Below are 21,105 nucleotides of genomic sequence, written 5' to 3'. Positions count from 1 at the left end.
AGGGCTTGGTTTTAATGATCCAGCTCATAGCATGTCTCTTGCTGAGTAATATCCTGGTATTGTCTTAACAACCCCAAATCATCATCCAATAATAGATAACCGTGACTTAAAAATGAGGTCATGAATGCCTCTAGTCATCACAATTTTAGTTGTAGATAAAAGAATGTTTATCTCTCCATCTCATTACATTTATGAATGTGGAAATAATTTCCTGCTCACTTCCTTTAATACTTAAACATGTAAATAGCAGCTTTTTCTGTTCTGACCATACTAGTTCTGAGTATGGTAGTCATGCTTACCTGCTGCTCTGGCTGAAGGAAGGTCCTGTCTTTCAAAAGTCCTTCAAGGTGAATGATTGTTCATAGCAAGGTATAAAACTGTCTTCAAAGGTGAAATGTTTGCTTTCAGATTAAATGGGTGTTTCCAGTATACCTTGATAATCCTTAGACAGGCAGGCATAGGATATTCTGAAGTCTAGATCTTTATTGAGCTAAGGCCTTTGGCAGGGCTGTTAGTTTGAGTGAAAATTACTGATTTATTTTTGGAGTGGTAATAGTAAAAAAATTTCATCCCTAGTGTATTGCATTAAGTTAAGTTTCGTATTAATAGCAAGCTCTATGATCATATAGTTGTTTCTGTTGTATTTGTCAACATAGTGTTGTAATCTTAAATCATCCCTTCATCAGCCTTTGCAAATAAATTACTGGATGATGGTCCATTATTCTATTGGTTGTACTGGCAGTATAGCTGCTCCCCATGTTTATACAGGTGGGACAGTCAGTAATCCAGGCTGAACAGAAATTGGAAAGCTTTGTTTTAGCTAGCCAACCTCAGGTCTCGTGCTCCTAACCATCTTTTTGGTTAACAATCCAACTTTGTTTGAACTAAATTAATCTGTCTTCTAAAATAATTCTGGCTTTGTTGCTAGAGGCTCCTTTTTCCACTCAACATTTCCTCTGCCCTTTTGAAGGTGTTGATTGCATTGTATCAAGACTAAGCAGTATTTGAATCTTTTATTACTCACTTTGAACCAGAGTCTGGAAGGGTTTACTGATCCATTAAGAGGCCAGAAATCTGAGATTACAGTTAATTCTAGTCATAATCTTCCAGTAAAATGTAATTAAATGGTACCATGTAATAGTTATTTTGCTATTTAATGCTTTAGGTGTTTGAAAGCTGAGGGTTGTTAGAGGTAGTGTAGAGATTTCTGTTCCAGGGCCTTCTAAGGCAGCTGTAAAAGCAGTTGAATCTTGGCAGTGTGCAGAGTGAATTTTTGTATTATGAAGTTCTGATAGACCATGGCCATGGTGCTTTTCAATATTTTACTGGAAAGCCCCTCAGTTTTCATCAAAAATATTACTACATAAAATGAATGTACTGAATTTCTGGGGAACATTATTGAACTTCCTTCACAGAACTGATAATAACAACAGAAATTTTTGTGTTGCAGATTTAATCCAGTGCACGAATGAGATGAATGTGAACATCCCGCAGCTGGCAGATAGTTTATTTGAAAGAACTACCAACAGTAGCTGGGTAGTGGTCTTCAAATCGCTTATCACAACCCATCATCTAATGGTGTATGGAAATGAGGTAATACAAAAATGATGTGTCTGAGAACGGTTGCAGCCCCTCATTCCTGTCCAGCTAAATGCTTCCACTAATTCTTTTTGTAAGACAATCTTTGGGTTTGCCTTTTTGGGTCCAACTCTGCATGAACACAGGTCTCATTTTTTGTTTGTCTCCATTGTTTCTACTTCAAAATGTACAATTCTGGAGTAACAAGTAAGTGTCCCAAATGCTGAGGATACTTTTTTCCCCTATGTTCATATTCTTATGATGAAGGAAAAAACCCCAAGAAAAACTAACTCCTGTGGGATTCCAAAAGCTGAAAATGGAAGCATTTTTACCTTCATGCTGTAGCTAACCTTCTGGTCTTTTCCCCTAGATAACTTGATTTTAAATTTGTTTCTACCATCACCCCCTAATCTTTTATAATGAAATATGTGCCTATGAGTTGGCTTTGAGGGTCACTCTAGGACAGGGTGAAGTAACACCGAGATGTTAACAGCTGAACAGTTTAACAGACTAACCCTAAGTTACACAAAAAAGAATAAACTTGTTTTGTCTCACAATTTGAATTCCTCTGGGGCCTTATTGTTTGAAATACCAATCCAAGCATAGCAGGAGCTTTGAATGTTTTGCTTTTAAAAAAAAAATATATATATATTTAATGCTTTCTTAGAAAATGTTTGTAAGCATTCCTTTTTACTGCAAACAGTCAGAATAAGGTAAGCTATGAACTTTGGAATTGAGATGGTTTTCGCAAATTACCAAAATTTTTCATTTCAGGTTGCATTCAGAGGAACTACTTCTTCTGACTGACTTGTCTGGGTTGGAAGGGGAGGTTAAGTTTTTAAACGTATACTGGTTTCACTTGCAGGTTATTGCTGGTCTGGGTGAAAATCTATTCTGTGCAGATAACTAAGCCACAAGAGGGCAAACTTCTGTTGTTGACTAGAAGCTTAAACTTTTTCATTGGGATAATTGACACTTTTCAAAACACAGTCTATACACTTTGCACTTAGAGTCATGAATTTTAAACTGATGCCAAAATAGTTCATAATTAAAGGTATTTCATGGGACCACTGTCTGAAATACTTTCCATTAACAGTAGAATTTCTAAACAAGTTTTGCTTGCCAAATATATTACAGAAGTAGTGAGGGTAAGATTGCTGCTCAAAATGAAAGTTTTCACTTTTGAAAATAGTACTGGAACGGTGAGAGTGCAAACTGATTATAGCACATTCAGATTGTAAAGGACCTTTAAGGTCAAGTCCAACTGCTAACCCAGCACTGCCAAAGCCCACCACTAACTTATATCCCCAAAAGCCACCTCTGTGTGTCTTTTAAATATCTCCAGGGATAGCGCCTCAACTTTGGCTTAATTCCTTTATGGCTAGGTACTGAGTGCCTTTACTCTTCTCCAGTCTTTTTTCTATGTAATCCATGTATGCAAATGAAAGTAATGAAGTAGTACATATACACTGTAATCAACACTGGTTTTGTCTTTTGTCAAAATGTTTCTTGCAACTGAATGATTGGCTTATTTTTGTAGCAGCTCTGTACAATTTTTTTTTTCCTATTAGATTGTGTCAGTGATCTGAAATGTGTCTTTACAAGATGAAAATAGCATCATTCACCTTTTGAAACATAATTTGTAATTATGTATACTTAGAAGTATTGTGATACAGTGTTAATACTTCATATGGTTTGTTTGGTATTTGATTTATGAGCAAACTAACATATCACCTTATTCTCATATTTAAGCTAAGTACCATTGCAATTGTTTGCTGAGCAAAGGTGGCTTGGCTAATTGGTAAAACTAAATTAGTTCTCATAAATTGAAATCAGTGAAATGACTACTAGCATGTAAAATGAGAATGTATTTGAAGGGATTTTTTCAGAACTTCAGAGTTCCATATTCTGGCTTAAAAATAAACTCCAACTAAATGAGACCTTCATACAAAATGCCACTTGTATTTGTTCACATATTTATGCATAAAAACCTAACTGGCTTACTTCGATAGTTTAGCTGTTTTTGTAATAGTTTCCAGATTTGAAGTTAGTCTTAAGGCATAAAAGCTGAATTTTGTAACCTGGATAAAAAGTTTCTAGTATTGCTACCTCAATTCCTTCTCCTTGGTAACACAGTAAAAGTATTTAATTTTTTTTCTTTCATCTAGCGTTTTATCCAGTATCTGGCGTCCAGAAACACATTGTTTAATTTGAGCAATTTCCTAGACAAAAGTGGATTGCAAGGTAAGGTGTCTTTTTTCATTAAAAGTTAGTAATGTGCTGAGGAGCAGCAAAGACAACTTGGTTACTCTAAAGAACCCTGTCATTTAGGAAGTAACTTTTCTGTCCATTTTACCCTAGGCTGCATTGCTTAAATAAAATGCTGTAATGGTGTGGTAGGAGCTGTCTGCTGGAGGAACATGTTACATCTTTTCTAACAGGCTTACTTAAAGATTTCTGACTTCTATAGCAATACAGATCTTAGTATTCCTCTTATTTCTATAGAGATAGACCTCTCCAAATGAGACAATTTTGATTATTAACATAATTTTTAAAAAACGCATCATATGCACATACAGCATGTCAGTGAGATAAGAACTGTATCTAAAAAGAATTAAAATTACTTTTTTGGGAAATTGATCAAAAAAATTCCATTTATCTTTGAGACTAATTGTGGACAAATAAGTGTTTCTGTGGTTTGGGTTTTTCAACTGGAATAGTCTTCAAAACTGTTATGCTGCATTTCAGTGCAGATCTGACCATACATGTAGCTGTCATTGCTTTTTCTCTTAAGGTGGTTCCTTACTTTGTCTACTGTTTCTTATATACTTCTGATCTTTGCCACAAGTGTACTAGAACAGGCAGCTAAAGTGGTTGCCTGAGGACAGAAACCCTCTCATAACCAAGGCTCTACCAAATTGTCGTTTTATTGAGTTTTAACTTCTATGGTCTCGGCATAGACTATGAACAGATCTTTTTCTTAGTCTATACCCCTAGATTGACAGTTATCAAAATATTTCCTATCACTGCTGTCTTAACAGAGAAAAATTTCTGTCATGTTGTAGAGTTTCCATCAAAGCCTATTTTTCTATTCAGTTGCAAATGAGGCACTGTGTTACGGAGCTGATGTGAAAGCCTTTGTGAATGCATCATTTAATTTCTTGATAGTAATTTCTATTGTAGTATAAGAAAACTTGCATAAAATTACTTTGTTTTGCTTGTGGAAGTAATTTCCTTAGGAAGTGAAGTGTGAACTTGTACATAGTTGAGGTTGTCTAGATATTTGTGGTATTGTCTGTTTGATTTACATGGTGAACACAATGACGTATGCAGTTATTTTCAGTTTATATTTTTGCACAATTTTGCAGTTGTTGGAGCTGTCATGTTAATATTTTGCACTTTATGTTGAATAACATCCTTGTTCTTTGATTAAGTAGGTAATAAACCTCTGAAACTTGTTTTTTTTAGGTTATGATATGTCAACATTTATCAGGCGGTATAGCAGGTATTTGAATGAAAAGGCAGTTTCCTATAGACAAGTGGCTTTTGACTTCACAAAAGTAAAAAGAGGGTAAGGACTGTATTTTGTTCTACTGATCTTGAGGTTTTATCACATGTCCTGTAATTCAAGTGAAAAATAGTGACGTTAGCTCAGGCTTAATACAGACAATAATGACTCCTTTTCTCTTTTGAATATCTCCCATGACACACAAAGGCTCAACTGGTGTATATTGATGTATATTGCAAAAAGTATTTTACTTCAGTTGTTGCATTTTTTTATCTTTAAACATTAACAGTTTAATATAAAGGAATGGAAGATGGTATGCATGGAAGTATTTATATAAAAAGTAGAAGTTTGAACAAGTCTTTCATAATAGGTTATATACTTTGACTTTTATGTAATATAAACTGTGCAAATATATGTGTAAATATAGACTGTGCAATTTATTTGTGCTTGTAGTTCTGGAAGGTTGAAATGACAGGTGAAACACCTGTCAGTCCTTACTGGTGTTTGTGTTCTTGTCACAAAATATCTGTGTGAAGTTTACTACCTTTGTGAAGGTAGTGTAAATTTCTGCTTTTAATAGTATGTTATAGCAGATGCTATCATGAGTTGGTCTACAAGAATTCAGATTTTCCCTGGAAAGTGTCCTCATTTAAGAGAAACGAGTTCTTTTGAGACTAGGTACCCATTTGCATGTACGATAACATGGTGCAGAGCACCAGTAGTCTGGTAAATTACATGTTATAGTGAATGATGGAATTAATCTGGAGGTCTTCTTTGGGAAGGCTAGTGAGAAGGTACCAATAACAGTTGGGTTTTTCCATCTTTGTCCAATATCTTTTTATATATTGTGCTCTTTAAGGTTTAAAAGCATAATACAAGTTTTACATTTGGGTGTCCTAGATCATCCATACCTAGGTGAATTTATGTTGAAACTAAAAACTTAATACTTAATCTACAGAAATCTGAATTTAATACTATTGAATGAATTAATTGTAGTAATGGGCTGTCTAATGATATTTTGCACTAATGTTGTAAAGGCATTTGGAGTGGGCCTAAGAACTCTGTCCAAATCCCTTCTGTCTCCTTGCTGAGACTGTAGAATCCATTTTGGTTTGAGGTGTGACAATAAAGTAAAAGGAGGATGCTTGGACTCCTTTTGCTCTTTCTGTGTTTAGAGTTGCTTGGATTGCCAGCAACGCAAAACAGCGTTTTCCACACCTAAGATTTGTGTGTGGTAAGGTGGCTGCAGCTGCTCTAGAGAGATACACAATTGTTTTATCAGGTGTTTTAGGTCTAACGAGGTGAATTATTTAGCCTGCACCATGTGCTTGGAGGTCCTTCTTTAAGCCAGTAGGAATAAGTGTTCTGATGGCAGCAATCTACCTTTTCAACTCCCTGATTTTTCTCAGGGCCCTCCCACCCATGTTCTGCATTATATAAATTTCTTGCACTTACTGTTAGGAGTAAATATACAGCACAAGTAGAGAGCTGGAAGCAGCATGGTCCCCACTGCTTTCCAACCTGGAGAACAGCCACAAACTTTTCTGTGAAGATGTACTATGAGATTTGCACTTGCAGGAAGCATTTGGTTTGCTATGTGCATGCTGATGAACTACAAGGCTGTCTGATTTGTCTTACAGAGAGCAGTTGTTTCATGTCACTGAGGGGATCTAGTCTCTTCCTCAGTTGTTGATTTTTTTGGATGTTTTGCAAATGTGCAGCCAGTCTTAGTCTATTCAATCTGAACAATTAATAAACAACCAAATAATGGTAGTCAGCCAGTAAAAGACATGTAGTCTCTAGAACCTTTCTGAAAAAGCTTGAAAAACATACTGCTGCATTTTTTTTATTCTTTCTTACCTCTTTAAGTTGAAAAGAATCCAAACTGACACAAAAGAATAATTGGGTGATTGGAAAAAGAATGCATTAAAAATTGCTTCAAAAATAATCTTTAGGGTTTTTTTTCCTTTGGTTATCTGATGCGTTGTATCTCTCCTATATTTCTAAACACTATCAGTTTCATTTTCTCTGAGTAAAAATTCATCTTGGATTCATATTTTGACCAAATAAGTTGTTGTCTTTCTGCGCTGCAGTTATTACAGTTATTCTGGCTAGACACTATTCCTAAACACCACAAGGATGGCTTTATATGGCAAAGACTTAAATGGTTTCTCTGATGACCTGATATATTTTCTGTTGTTCCCTATTAATAATTACATTCAAAATTCATGTGAAGAATTTTCTTCGTATTTTTTTCACAACAGGGCAGATGGAGTGATGAGAACAATGAGCACAGAAAAACTCTTAAAAACTGTACCAATTATACAAAATCAAATGGATGCACTTCTTGACTTTAATGTAAGTTGAGCAGCATGTACATTTCTAACGTACCATCAACTTGTTGTACGAACATATAAAACAGGTCAAGATTAAAGGTCTTGCACTTGGTTCCATGTTATCTGCACAACTTAAAGAGAACAGATAATTTTATTCATTGGTATACCCCCAAGAAATCAGAAAAAATAGATACAACGCTCACTGGAGAGAATGCTTTGTGCTAAATTACTGTTTTTATTGTGTAGCTTATGTAGGAATTGCTTGTTTGTTGAAAAGCTGATTACTTCTGCCCTCTCTCTTTTAGTTATGTTAGTTAACATTAGCATTAGTTAACAAAAATGTCTGCCAAAATGATTGGATTTAATTCTGTGATGAGAGAAACTTGGTTTGTTATGATGCTACTTTCTGCAAGTAGCCAGTGAGATGATTGGAAAGTCTGTCTTGAAGATAGCATGCTGGAGTTAACCAGAAGTTTTCCAGTAAGAGGTGAATCCAGTTCAGTTAACTTTTTCTCTGATTTTCCTAGGTTAATAGCAATGAACTTACAAATGGTGTAATTAATGCTGCCTTCATGCTCCTCTTCAAAGATGCCATTAGACTGTTCGCGGCATATAATGAAGGGATTATTAACCTCTTGGGTAAATACAACTTTCTGCAATGCTTAGCTCTGGGGGGGAAACTCGGTGAATGATTCACAAGAGCTACTCTCTTGAGAACTGAAACAGTCTTACTGTAAAAAATCAAAATTTCACTGTTATTTCCAATGTTTGTCTCTGCAGTTGTTACATTGCTTACATTGCTTTGTACCTAGGATAGGTAAAATCTGAAAGCAAAGCCCATCTAAGATTTTGGATCCACCTAATTTTTTTTCTTGCACTGCTTTGTTGGGGATTTTTGTGTGCATTGGTTTTGGGTTTGCATTTTTTTTTATTTTGTCTTTTTGAACTGCATGGCAAACCTGAATTAGAATATTGATGTTGCTTGGGGATTTTCTTAAGAAATAGTTTGTGTTTCATAGTAAAGGAATCGGTAGCTCAGTTACAAATCTGCAATCACAACATCAATGATTGCTTGGGTATTGAAACTTCAATGTTGCTTTGGTTGCATGATTGGTTGTCATATGTTCCTAGAGCGTGTCTTGTATTTTAAAGAGAATTACAAATTCAGGGTTAAGGCCCTTTCACTTGCACATACTGAAGGTGGAGAGCCTAAATTTAGAAAAGAATTAAGTTGAAAGTAATCTGTTGACTTGCTTGTTATATGCTGTGTTTGGATGAAGCTACCTGATTGCTGTCATTACTCAGCGCTTGCAAAGTGAAAAGTAAAATCCAAAGTAAGTCAGTAAGGGACAATCTGAAGTCAGTCAATCCTCCAGTCTGAAGCCCCTGTCGGCTTCCTTTCTCTTGCTAAGAGATAACATACAGTTGCTTTCACTTATGCTTTGAGTGAAGCATAATTAAAAAAAAAGAGAAAGAGGCCTTGAAATTGCTTTTCTAAAGAGGGGTGGGACCCTCTTGCTTTCAGCACTGGTATTTTCTAATCAGTTAGTTGTACTTCACTGCACCAGACCATAGTAAGAGACATCAGTTTGTCAGAGAAGATCAAAATCTTGCCTGATATGTGGTCACTGGAATAGAGTAGATACTTGACTGCCAGATTGTAAAACTACCTTTCTTTTTTTCTTCTTCCCAAGAAGATAAATTTACATGTATTTGAGTGACCTATTCTTAAACTTGATTGTCCTCTTCGAGGTGGTTATGCTTTTGTGGTATCTAGTACCTGCAAGCTAAGGTGTAATCGCATGCATGGAACAAACAGCTCACATTTGACAGAGCTTTTGTCACTTTTAAGTTAGGCATAGTGACTTCTGCAGTTATCATAATATCATATTTTAATATCATAATAATAGACATGCAGGTATTTTCTGTTTGTCTTAAAAGTATGCTTTTACTTTGCATATCCTTTGCAAATCTTGATTTCTTATTTAATGCAAATATCCTTACTGTTTCTAGAAAAATATTTTGATATGAAAAAGAACCAATGCAAAGAAGGCCTTGATATATATAAGAAGTTCCTCACTAGAATGACACGGATCTCAGAGTTCCTTAAAGTTGCAGAGGTAAACTCTAAGTCAGTCAACTTTGCCCTATATTTAGAACAGCTTTTAAAGTGCTTATTTTATCATAAAACAGATGCTTCTGCCTTCCTGCTTATTTGCTGTTCTCTCAAGGGTCATCTTGTTCATCTCTGCCTTGATTAGTTCATTTGAGGGCTGTATTGAAAAACCTGTGGAGTGCTTGTTGGTTTATCTTTTGCTTGAGGGGAGTGTATTAATGTGCATTTTAAAATTTCCTTGGTTATGTAATACTTGTGAGCTTTCTTTGAAGAATAGACTTGCTTTAAACAAACAGGAAATTCATGGTGATCTGCTTTCTATGATTCTAGCTGTATTCTAGTTTGAAACCCACAATTCTACCAGAAGTTTTAGACGAAATAACAGCTTCACAAATGAGCAACTGAGATAAACAGATGAACATGGGATTTCTTCAAGATTTCTTGCTGTAGGTGTGCTCATAGAGGGAAAAACAATTACCTTGCAAAATGTTTAGTTGTGGGTTTTTTAAAAAAAGTGTGTTTAGTCTGTTCCCTTCTTGTTTATAGAGCACTGCTAAATTGTTGTATTAATATTATGGACTTCCTCAGTTGAGGTGTGCTCCTCTTCACGTTTTTATTTCCTTGATATTCATATCTCTCTTAACAAAAAAATAAGCCTTCCAGCTTGGCTTGCTGTCTGTCCTGGCAGTGTCTCTGTCAGAAATACTGTCTTCAGCTGATAAGACCATCAATTGAAGTTGAGAGTATTGATCTTTCTATTGTGACTGTATATGTCCTACTGCAAGCTCCTAAGTTTCATCTGCATTTTAGAAAAATGTTTCTTTACAAAACTTCAAAGGTGCTTTGTTTCACCAAATATGTCCTGTGTATCAGGAGGTGTGAGAGTTTGCCACATAAATTGTGAGACAGGCAAACTTCTCCAGGTTATAAAACACTGGGTTCTTACTCTCTTATTTCTAAGGTGCTATCTGTTAAAATATCTGTGTAACACACCTACTTCAATGTGTATACATTTAACAAGAATTTATACAATCAGCCATTACAGAGTACAGACTCTGGAGATTTAAAAAATACTGAACAGGTTTGTGCTTTTTGCATTACTTCACGTTAATGTTGTTTACTTTTTGAGCTTCTCTGCCTTCAACAAAAGCAAATGGGTTCTAAAGCTTATGTGTTTTATTACAGCAAGTTGGAATTGACAGAGGAGACATACCAGATCTCTCACAGGTAGATAAACCTATTATGTGTTTACCAGTGCATGTCTGTGTGTTTTTTGGGGTTGCATGATCAGAAAAACCTGACATTATGGTACTCACTTACGCATTCTTGTATACATTGTCACCAGGTTACATCTAAATTTGTGATTAAATCTAAGCTCTGTCAGAGCCTGGCTTTTATATTCAGTGAGCCTGTTGTAAAATACTTATATAATTTCTGTCATTCTCTAATTGAATTTTAAGATAACCTTATTTCCATCATGGTTGAAGACAGTTTATATCTGTGAGGTCACATAATGAAACTTTTACATGATACTATGAAGCTGTGGCTTTTAGCAGCCTTGCTTTTGGCTATATGCCTGTTGAAATTAATGTGAAGATTTGCAGATCATGCACAGGGAAATTACTTTAGGTACAATTTCCTTCTTAGTGTCTCTTAAAATATTGACTGCTTCTGATTGTCTGCTTGCTGTTTCCTAGCTGTTAATTTTAACATTTCTTGCTGATAAATCCTTATGATAGAGTAATGTAGTGAGGAGAATACATTACCGTAGACTTAAATTCATTAATGTGCACAGAAGGCCAAGAGGGGGTAGAAGTATTCTGAGCTGTTGTGCCTGTTGCCCTACAATTGCATTCTATGAAAATATTTTAACTATTGGTTTCTTCAAACTTTCCCCAATGTCTCTCTTTGCAGGCACCGAGTAGCCTTCTTGATGCTTTGGAACAACATTTAGCTTCTCTAGAGGGGAAGAAAATCAAAGATTCCACTGCTGCAAGCAGGTGCTTATATCCTTGTCCTTTTGGACAATTGTCAAATTGCCCAAATCCATTTCTTTTCAATTTCATTGTAAATTAAAATTTAAGGAGGCTTCCTTAAAGGCATTGTATAAGCAAAGATGGATTAGCAAGTTGTCCTATCTTAAAACAGCTTCTTCCAGGTCAACAGAACTAGAATCTAAGGACCTGTAAGGGCCTCCTCTAGCATCTGTACTTACGCTTTTAGCATTTGATCCAGAACTTCTGAAGAGAAACTAAGTTTCTTTCATGTACTGCCTGCAAATGTTCATTTTATATTAATAATTAGACTTATGTAACTTATACAGCATGAATAAATATACATGTCTTTAGACTTTTACATCTCAGCTTTAATCCACATTTTGTCAAAAGCAAGGAAATGCGTCCAGAAGTCCTAACATGAGGAATGAATTTTGAAAGTAATTGGAAGTTAAAGCCATAATGCATATGGTATAAGGCATTAAATTATTTTGAGTGCTTTCCAAAACACAACAGGCAATATAGAGAAGTCCTATACATGACAAATTTCATTGTTTAAATTTAACAAAGCATAATATTGGGGGTAATACTCGTAAAATTAAATAGTATTTTTTTTTGCATGTTCAAAAACTAAGTCAGTAATGTTTTACAAGTTCTTTATTGCAGTGACTATTAGGACACTACTTTTTAGAATATTTGCTTTCTTTTTTAAGATTACTCTGTTAAAAGTATTTGTTTAAAATCTTATTGCATACTCTTAAATATGATGATAAATTAGAAATTTCCTTTGGTATATATTAAAAGCACTGATTGTTCAGTATGCCTGTTAAATTAACAACAATTTGAAGTGGAGCCCAGATGATTGGAGACTGCTGTATGCCTACAAATAATGTCATTTTGGGCAAATAGGAAAAATAAAGGCTTAAAATGTGAATTTTGTGGTGCCTTTTGGAGGAGAAGCATTTAAGGTGGAAAATCCAAAAGGCAGTAGAGTGGACAGCATGATTTCTGGGCATTTTTACTTTTGTATTTCATTTGAGGTATCTTACTTAAACTTTTCACTAATGAAGTGTAAGATATAGCCAATGTTAGAGAGCTCAGAAGGAGACTGGGTGGATACAAGCCAAGTGCTCTTTAGAAGCTCCTATCACGTGTCATCTGTTAACTGCCAGCTTTTCTCCTGTCCAATTACTTTAGGGCTACCACCCTTTCCAATGCAGTCTCTTCCCTTGCAAGCACTGGCCTGTCCCTCACAAAAGTGGATGAAAGGGAAAAACAAGCTGCGTTAGAGGAAGAACAGGCTCGCTTAAAAGCTTTAAAGGTAGGCATACAGAATTTTTAATTGAAAATGCTTTTCCTGTGTTCTTGTTGATAGCTTATTAGGATTCTTAAAGAAGCAAAGGGGAAAACAGAGTTATTAATACTGAACAGGTACTGTTAGCAAAGTGTTGGAAGTAGAATTGTGTATACATAGATGGTACAGCTTGTGCAGGGTTTGTTAAAATAGTTTTCCCCAAAGCATCTGTGGCACCGCTGACTTGTAATTGCAAGTGATTTACACTAGTGTGTGGAATAAATGATTCTTTAGTTCTGCTTTATTTACATCAAATGTCCTGGACGCAGCTGTTCAGATTTCTTACACCAGCTCACTTTCCCAACAGGAGCAACGTCTAAAAGAACTTGCAAAGAAACCTCATACCTCTTTAACCACGGCAGCTTCTCCTGTGTCAACTGCAGCAGGAAGCATAATGACTACACCAGCCATTGATATTTTTTCTACCCCTAGCTCCTCTAACAGGTATGCTGAATCCTCCACTGGGACATCTGCTGCAGCAAGAGTTTCCTCTAAATTTCTGCTACAGAGTGTATATTGCACAAGATTGGTTGGATTGAAGAGTACATTAGCAATATGATAAGAAATTATAGTGAAGCAGATGGGAAAATAGCCTATTGCAATAAATAACATAAAACTGTGTTCTCATCATCTGTTTGCAGAAGTTTCTGGTACGAACTGACTGCTGACAGCCCTTGTAGCTGTTCTTAGTTGGTAAGCCAGACGGTTGGAACTGTAAAACACACAGGCTTTGTCCCCAAGGAACATTACAAGTAAATTTGAGAAAAGTCAAATGAAAGTTCTGTTTGAGAAGTCATAAATAAAAGGCATTTCCAGATCTTTAAAAGTAGAGTGGCATATATTCTGACTAGTTTTTCAGAAAAAGGAAAGCCTGAAACAGGGTTTGAAATGAGAGGCGGGTTTTGCAGTCTTGTGTTGTATCTGGAACATCTCTGCAAGGACCTTCAAAGGAAGTGCAAGAGTATTCACTGGATGCTAATCCTGATCTTTGACGAACAGGAGCTGTTGGTATGAGCAAGTGTGTGATCTTCATTCTGTAAAATACCTGTCAAATTAAGCAGCAGCAGAAGATATAGTGCTTTTATCAGTATAGAAGGAATCGGCGCTCTGAAGTCATATTTTTGCTTTGAGCATGATCCTAAACCTGGAGGGATTGCTTAGTTGCTCTGTTAGAGCTCACATAAGAATCTATTGCTCTTTTGACAACTTTATTTTCCCATTAGAAAGGTATTGTAGGAAATTACTTGACACCAAATATGCGGTAAATAGCTGAGTCACGTATAAGAAGCTAGAGAATGTCAGTGTTAGTAACTGAAAGACTTCCTTGTAAAGAGATTTTTTTTTTTTTAATTCTTTTTTAGACGCCAGAAAACTTGAAAAGGGTATATGCTTTGAACTTAAATATCTGATCTTGCTTCTTAAGAGGTCTGAAACATAGAAACATCTGATAAAGCTTCTTGAAACAGACAGAAATGCTGCATAGTGAGGACCAAGAGCATTTTATTGGAAAAAAAAACCCCAAAGCTAGATTTTCTTCATGTTCAGATTTACTTGCTGGCAGAATGACTGCTATGAGCAAAGAACAGATTTTACAACAGGAGCTGTCATGAAGGGGATATGCTGGGTCAGAAGTTCAGTGGCTTGCTGTTAGATGCAATGTGTCTGGTTAATCCCTGTCATTATCTTGAGCAAGCTTTACCTTGAAAATTATCTTTGTTCAGCTGTTCACATTACAGGGCAGTGCCAGATCGTGCTGCTTTTTAATAGGAGCAGTAGTGGCAAAATGTGATGGCAATCACTGCTGAAATGAATCATGCAATACTGAATACTGTGAATTATACAAGTGATTTGGTGAGCAAGAAAATATACAGAGGTCTAGGATGTCACTACTAGCCATTAAACTCTTGTGCTGGTCTCATTTAGAGAGGTGTTTGGATGTCATAGTGATTCAGCTTCTGAGCATAGTAGAAACCATATGTGCAGATTTCAGTTCATTTCATGTCCTGAAAAGTTCTGGGAGAACACCAGTACACTTTTTTTTCTCCCCCTTTTTGTCCCAAGACATATTTAAATTGTGAAATGAACTCTCTGCAGGAGGATGAATTTTACTGTTCTTGTTTGACTCCTTAAATTAATGCAGCAGTTGTATATAAGCACTCACTCTTTTTCCATGTAATGTTATAAGGTCTCAGTTTTAAATGTTCTAAATTCAGAAAAGGTTTTGAATGGTCTAAAATGTGCATTTGAATGTTATTATTCACATGCCTGGTGTGTGATCAAGTGTTTAAAGACCTCTTACATTTTGCTTTCCCCAAAGTTCTTTAATTGCTCATGGTTGTGAGGTAGTTTCTTAGCAGTGATTATAATGGAAAGATCAAAATTGTGGAATTTAGAGTAATATTTTGGTGGTGCAGCCCATGAGAGTTCATTTTGTCAGTCAGTTTTTGTTGTATTATAGTGTTTTCGTGAGGTGACTTTAAAAGTTGATGAACATAAAGAGTTCTGAACGTAACATCTAGCCTGGTGTTGGACTGTGAGAATGTCTGTCTTTGTCTAGGACAGCTTTGAAAAAAGTCCCTTGGTATAACATACAACTTACCTTGCTGAGTTAACACTTTCTTACAGAACTGAAAATACGGAGCTCACCAGCCCTTCTGATTTTGACTCAATTCTATCCATTCTGTAATAATCGTTTTGTAACAAAGCTTTCATTACTGTTGACAGTAGCTAGCATTTGCCTATATTGAAAACTGTGATGTAGCTCAAACAGTTGTATTAATTTATCTTTGTAGCACTTCAAAGCTGCCAAATGATCTGCTTGATTTGCAGCCAACTTTTCATCCGTCTGTACATCCTATATCTGCTGCTCCACAAGTAGGAAGTACCTGGGGAGGTAAGAATTCCAAGTTGGATTAAGGTTCTAATTGCTATGGCCGTGTTCCTGTAGATGTTGCCCCTAGTCTGAGGGCTATTTCTTCCTTAAAGAGATCTTAGTAAGACATTAAAAGTGAATAAGGGGATCAGAAAAAGTAAAATCTGTGTATAGATGAAAATAATTTTGTGTGGTGATTCTAAATTATTTTGATATGTCTTATTAGCAAAGTTACTTTAATTGTTGACCAGCTCTGTCAGCCTCATAACAGCTCTCTTCAAGATTTCACATAGCTAGCTGCAGAAACTTAGCTGTTCAGAAGTCAGTTCATCAGTGAAGATATCTATGAGGTAGACTGTGCTGCAAACACAGGAACCTGAATGCAAAATTGCTTTAATACATATTCTAAATTTTATTTAATGTTAAATCAAATTTGCTGGTGATGATAATGCAAAACTTGAATGAGGCCTGAAAGGAGGCACTTGTGACAACTGTGCATACAAAAAAAGGCCAGAGTTAGTTATTGAAACAATAATAAGGCTTCTCTTTACAAATTCTCTGCTATGCTTAATTTAACTACAACAGAAGGTTAGCAGAAAGCTCTGGTTGGGCCTCTTAAGTGAGGAGACAAAATTTATGTTCTTCCCTCTGAAATCTACTCCAGAACTCCCAAATTTTCATTCGGCCCAGTTTCTAGGGTGGACTGAATGAGCTGAGATGATCTTACTGGTACACTCAAGTCCTCAAACCAAAGGGTCAAGCAAGAGAGTTCTAGAAAGTCATGAATTTTCCTTCAAGATTGGTTTGAGTGCTGGAGCATTTCAATGTTTACTCATAGTTCTTGGCTGCTTTGCAGTGTTCCAGAATAATTCAGATATGGTATTATATTGCCAATATAACTGTTGGTTATACTGGTGGAGTTTTAAACAGCTTTATAACAGAGGGAGAGGGAGGTTGTGTTGGTTTTTTTTTAAATTTTTCTACATAAATGACACTTAATAATAAAGTAAATTCCTGAACTACGTGGGCTATTTCCAGATTTATTTTTTTTTTCTAAACTAGATGCTTGCAAAAAAGCTTTCTTTTATGATGTGAAAAATTGGGAATTTCTGCTTCAGGAAGTTTCATAGGCATCAGAACAACCCTGTTCTAAATTTTTACTTCCCTATTTCTTTTTATGAGCTGTAGCTCTTCTTAACATCTTTCCAGCTATCTAATGTATCTTCATAATAAGCTGTGTATGTATTCCACTTCACTTTTTGCTGTGTGCTTTGTTTTGTATACCTTCTCACATTTGTTCATAGGGAAATAACACAATTTTGAGTGAGGAAGGCACTACTAATATATGTGGCAGCTTCTAAAGTAAATGAGTTTTACTTGTTCTTTAGTTTTGCTGAGCAAAACCTCTTTGGAGAAAGATGTAGTGAGGAGTGTATGGAGTTAGGCGTACAAATTCCAGTGCTACAATAGGCTTAGAGTGTAAAAATGGAAAAAAATGGTTTGGTTCATCTTGATTGCTTTCTGCAAAATACCTTCTCTTTCAGCTTGTCCTGTTTGTTTTGTGGGTGAGAGATAAAAGAGGAACTATCTGCCTCTAAAAGGTCACATCCTAATTTAGCATTTCTTTATTAACCTGAAAATTGAACCTGGAAGTCTATGTTTGTTCAGTGTCGTGTTGCTCGTGATATGAGTCTTCAGTAATAATCATTGATATATCTGCTTACTATTGACACATTTCTAAATACTTATAAGACTTAATTAACTGTGAAGATTTTGGATTGTCTGCTAAAACTTCAGGTTAAAATCCTGGGATCTCCATTTTTTGTGTTACCTTTCATCAGAAAACACCCAGCTCTTCAGCTTTACAGACATGAACACTCACTTCACACAGGTGAGGTAGATAAGAAGTGCTTTCCACATTTTACAGATGGGGAAATCTGAGCAATTAACTGACTTGTCTGAAGTCATACGGCAAGTCAGTGGCAGAGCCAAGAATGGAACCTGAGCTATTTCCAGTCCTGTGCTCTAATCACTGCACAGCATCCCTCCCTTAGGTAATTTTCTGACATGATGATGTTTGTATTTGGTGTATATGGTGGCTTTGAGAAGAGTATCAAATCAACTAAAATCAGTTACTGTTACAAATTTTATGCAGAAGCTCTTAGGTGTGTAATAAACCAATAAATTGTTAAAGAAGCATTATATTTGGGTTGCTGTCTTTAGTTTTGTGCTTCCAAAAATGTTAAAGCTAACAAGGTTAAACTCCTGGGGAATGGGTTCTGTGATTGTAAGTTTCCAGTTTACCTATTTCAGACTGTAAAAGATGCCACTGAAAACCCTTTGTCACGGTTTCTTTGGACAAAATACTCCTAATTAGATAATTTAAAGGTAGAAATTTGCAAAATTCAAACTACTGTTTTAAATGCACCTAAATCATTAATGCTTAATGATAGCATGCAGGTGCAGAGTGATTCCATTGACACAAACAGATGCCATGTGTATTCAAGGATGAAATGGGTTTTAGAAACATTGAGGTGTGTTGCTGTCAGAATTGACAGCAATTTTTAAAACTTGAATATGCAAGGATATAAATTACCCAAACCAAATTAATTTTTGATTACTTTTGTTACTAGCATTTGCAAGGTCTGAGACTTGGACAATATCAGACATGTTGGCTAGAGTTAGAATGGGACAGACAAGCAGAGAATCTGAGAACAGGTTACATTTCTGAGCAAATCTTGATAATCTAAAATGGCATTATATTGTCTCAATGGTCAAAACAGAGGAAGTTCCATATATAGCCTTGGGAATTGGGAACAGAAAGTAGTTTTTGGTAGTTTTCTGGATGAGTGCATGTGTAAAATAATTTTAGTGGACAGGAGATTCAGACAAATACAGTTAAAAACTTCTGCTTCTTAATTTCGTCTATCTTCACTATTTATTTGGGTTCTCTGGAGACCATTCCAGCTGTGTCTGGTATGTTTGCCAGCTGCCAGTTTGTAGCTAAACTTCGGAAGCAAAACAAATCAGTGTGGAAATGAGCATTTTGACCCATCTGTTTGAATTTTTTTCCACTTATATAAAAAGAACCAATAAAATCAGCAGAATGTGAAGCAGCAACAGGAAGAGCAAGGAGGAACTGATGAACGGATAATCTGCCCCATTTTTATTGTTAGATTTGTTTGTTCTACATCTTTTAAAATGGCATTCAAAGCAGAAAGCAGTTTTAAGGAGTAGCTGAAACAAGGACTCAGTTTCAGGCAACTGGCTGATTGGCATGTCCAGTATATAAAACATACATGAGATAATAAGTAATTTTGTATTCCTGTTGTGTATTACAAATATTATATCAGCTTATTCTGCTTGTCCTTGATTCAGTGTTGGACACCGTAATTTTGCTGACTGAATGATTTAGGAAAAGGGCTTCTAAGGTATTTCAGTTGTTCTTGCAACATAGCCAAACAATTTGGGGAAAAGTCAGGACTTACCTAATAACATATCTTGACCTTGCAGTGAATCAAAGCATGCATTAAGCCTGCAAAAAATAATGTAATTATAGTTTTTAAATTTTGTTTCCATTAGGACTTTTGTACAACTGAGCACATTATGAAGCTGTGTGGGACTTAGAGCTAAGAAGCAGGAAGTCACATTCAGGGAGAGAAAATAATTTACACTCCAAAACTGCTTCACACAGCATGATAAGTATATACAAGAGTTATGGATAACTGCATAAACTGGCCAGGTGAAAAAAAAAATAAAAGGCCAAGAATTTAAGACATCTTTCTTACAATGATTATTCAGAATTTTTTCTGTAGTGGCTTTGTCTAGAAGAGTAAGCTACAGTTCTAGGCACCATGGTAAATAGGACTAGATACAGCCCTTGCTGATCTCACCTGGTGAGTTCTTGAATTTTCTGTCAAGAGTTCATGGGTTCTGAAACCAGACAGCTAAGCCACCACAGCTCCTTCAGTGAACAAGTATTGTAGCTGCCTTCTCCATCCACTGTATCTGTTAGATTCTGAATTACAGGAGTACTTGAGCTTGGCAATTCCATTCTCAGGAAGCCTTGAAACTATGTGCCTTGGGAAGTCACTTGTATAGATCCATGTTTCTTTCATTCCAATAAAGTCTGGCAGTTTTTTTAGTAAGCAGCATTGTCCTCCTTATGGTTTAGTCTCTGTTGTCTGTAAAAGTAGAGCAGTTCTTTGCTTGCTTGCAGGTAACCTCATATCCTCAACAAGCTGCTTTGTTCCTTATACCCCAGGGAGCAAGGAAAGTGCTTATGTCCTGTATGCTACTTTGGTATAATCATAGCTCTTGAAAATTTTGTGATGCTCAGTAACAGAACTGAGTTGTATGAGTGTGTGAGAACACAGTTTGGAGAAAGAGAAATTCAGCTCAGTTGGTTTTGTTTAAGTTTTTAAAGTTGTCTTGGGGATTTTATTGCATTGAATCTTCTCCTAGTGCCTCAGGTTCTGTAGTGCTGACAGATATCCTCTGCTCCAGAGACATTGTTGCAAATGGCAAGGCATTACTGTGAGAAACAAAAAGTGATTGTGTTTAAAGACAAACATAGTTTCTTTCAGTCTAAAACACACTCAGGAGGAAGCACCGTTTATAAGATGGTGTTATTAATTCAAAAATTTTAAAAAAGAAAATTAGTAGCTGGTATCTGCAGTCCTGGACAACTTGAAAATGAAATGATTAGCTAGGTCATCCCAAGCTTAGAGATGTCCGGAGAAAACTAAATCCATCTTCCTTTTCTTCTTTCTCTTGCTCTTTGGAATTGAACAGATCCTTTTTCTGCTACTGTTGATAGTGTTGATGATGCCATTCCAAACCTAAATCCTTTCCTTACAAAAACTAACGATGCTGCTCATCTGTCTGTGTCTTCTGATGTATCTACTTTCACCAGTAGGACACCCACACATGAAATGTTTGTTGGTAAAGTACCATTTTAAACTAATTTCCTATTTCCTAAAAATTTTAACATTATTTTAGTGTCCAAAATATATTTTTACAGCCTTTCAGAAACTAAAAGCTGGTCATTTGGGGCTGGTTTTCTGCTATGTTAAAATTTGACTTAGTAGCTGTGCAATAAAAATGGTGTTAAAATCCTTGCTTGGCTGCCTAGATAGGATTCAAACCTGATGTAAAGAAACAGTCACAGTTAGAGCAGCTGCTTGAGTGCAGTTTTACAGTCTCATGTACTTGGGAATTTTAAGGTAAAATGCTGCATATGCCTGAGAAGTAAAAAAAAATGCTGTTACTTTCTTCCTCAGGTTGAAATGCTCTTTTTAAACAAAGGAGCCTAATCCAGTTTTTTGGGTAGTGGATGTTTTTGCCT

The 21,105-nt window shown here is 35.9% G+C and overlaps 1 protein-coding gene across 5 annotated transcripts in view; it reads left to right on the top strand.

The window, feature by feature from the left end:
* PICALM (phosphatidylinositol binding clathrin assembly protein) overlaps positions 1-21,105 on the top strand; it is a 66,716-nt gene that overhangs the window by 24,845 nt on the left and 20,766 nt on the right. For 4 of the 5 annotated variants that reach the window (XM_058835528.1, XM_058835515.1, XM_058835522.1 and 1 more), the window contains exons 2-12: positions 1,451-1,593; positions 3,747-3,822; positions 5,047-5,149; positions 7,351-7,444; positions 7,950-8,061; positions 9,436-9,542; positions 10,724-10,765; positions 11,453-11,538; positions 12,730-12,853; positions 13,194-13,330; positions 15,679-15,779. In XM_058835528.1, the coding sequence (XP_058691511.1) occupies positions 1,451-1,593; positions 3,747-3,822; positions 5,047-5,149; positions 7,351-7,444; positions 7,950-8,061; positions 9,436-9,542; positions 10,724-10,765; positions 11,453-11,538; positions 12,730-12,853; positions 13,194-13,330; positions 15,679-15,779 (1,125 nt within the window). Of the gene's footprint in view, positions 1-1,450; positions 1,594-3,746; positions 3,823-5,046; positions 5,150-7,350; positions 7,445-7,949; positions 8,062-9,435; positions 9,543-10,723; positions 10,766-11,452; positions 11,539-12,729; positions 12,854-13,193; positions 13,331-15,678; positions 15,780-20,552; positions 20,703-21,105 lie in introns of all 5 variants that reach the window. The other variant, XM_058835537.1, reaches the window with a different exon arrangement.

This window comes from Poecile atricapillus, chromosome 1 (assembly GCF_030490865.1).
Source record: "Poecile atricapillus isolate bPoeAtr1 chromosome 1, bPoeAtr1.hap1, whole genome shotgun sequence".
Taxonomy (NCBI): Eukaryota; Metazoa; Chordata; class Aves; order Passeriformes; family Paridae; genus Poecile; species Poecile atricapillus.
The sequence above is the reverse complement of the archived record's forward strand: the minus strand, read 5'-3'. Positions and strand labels throughout refer to the sequence as shown.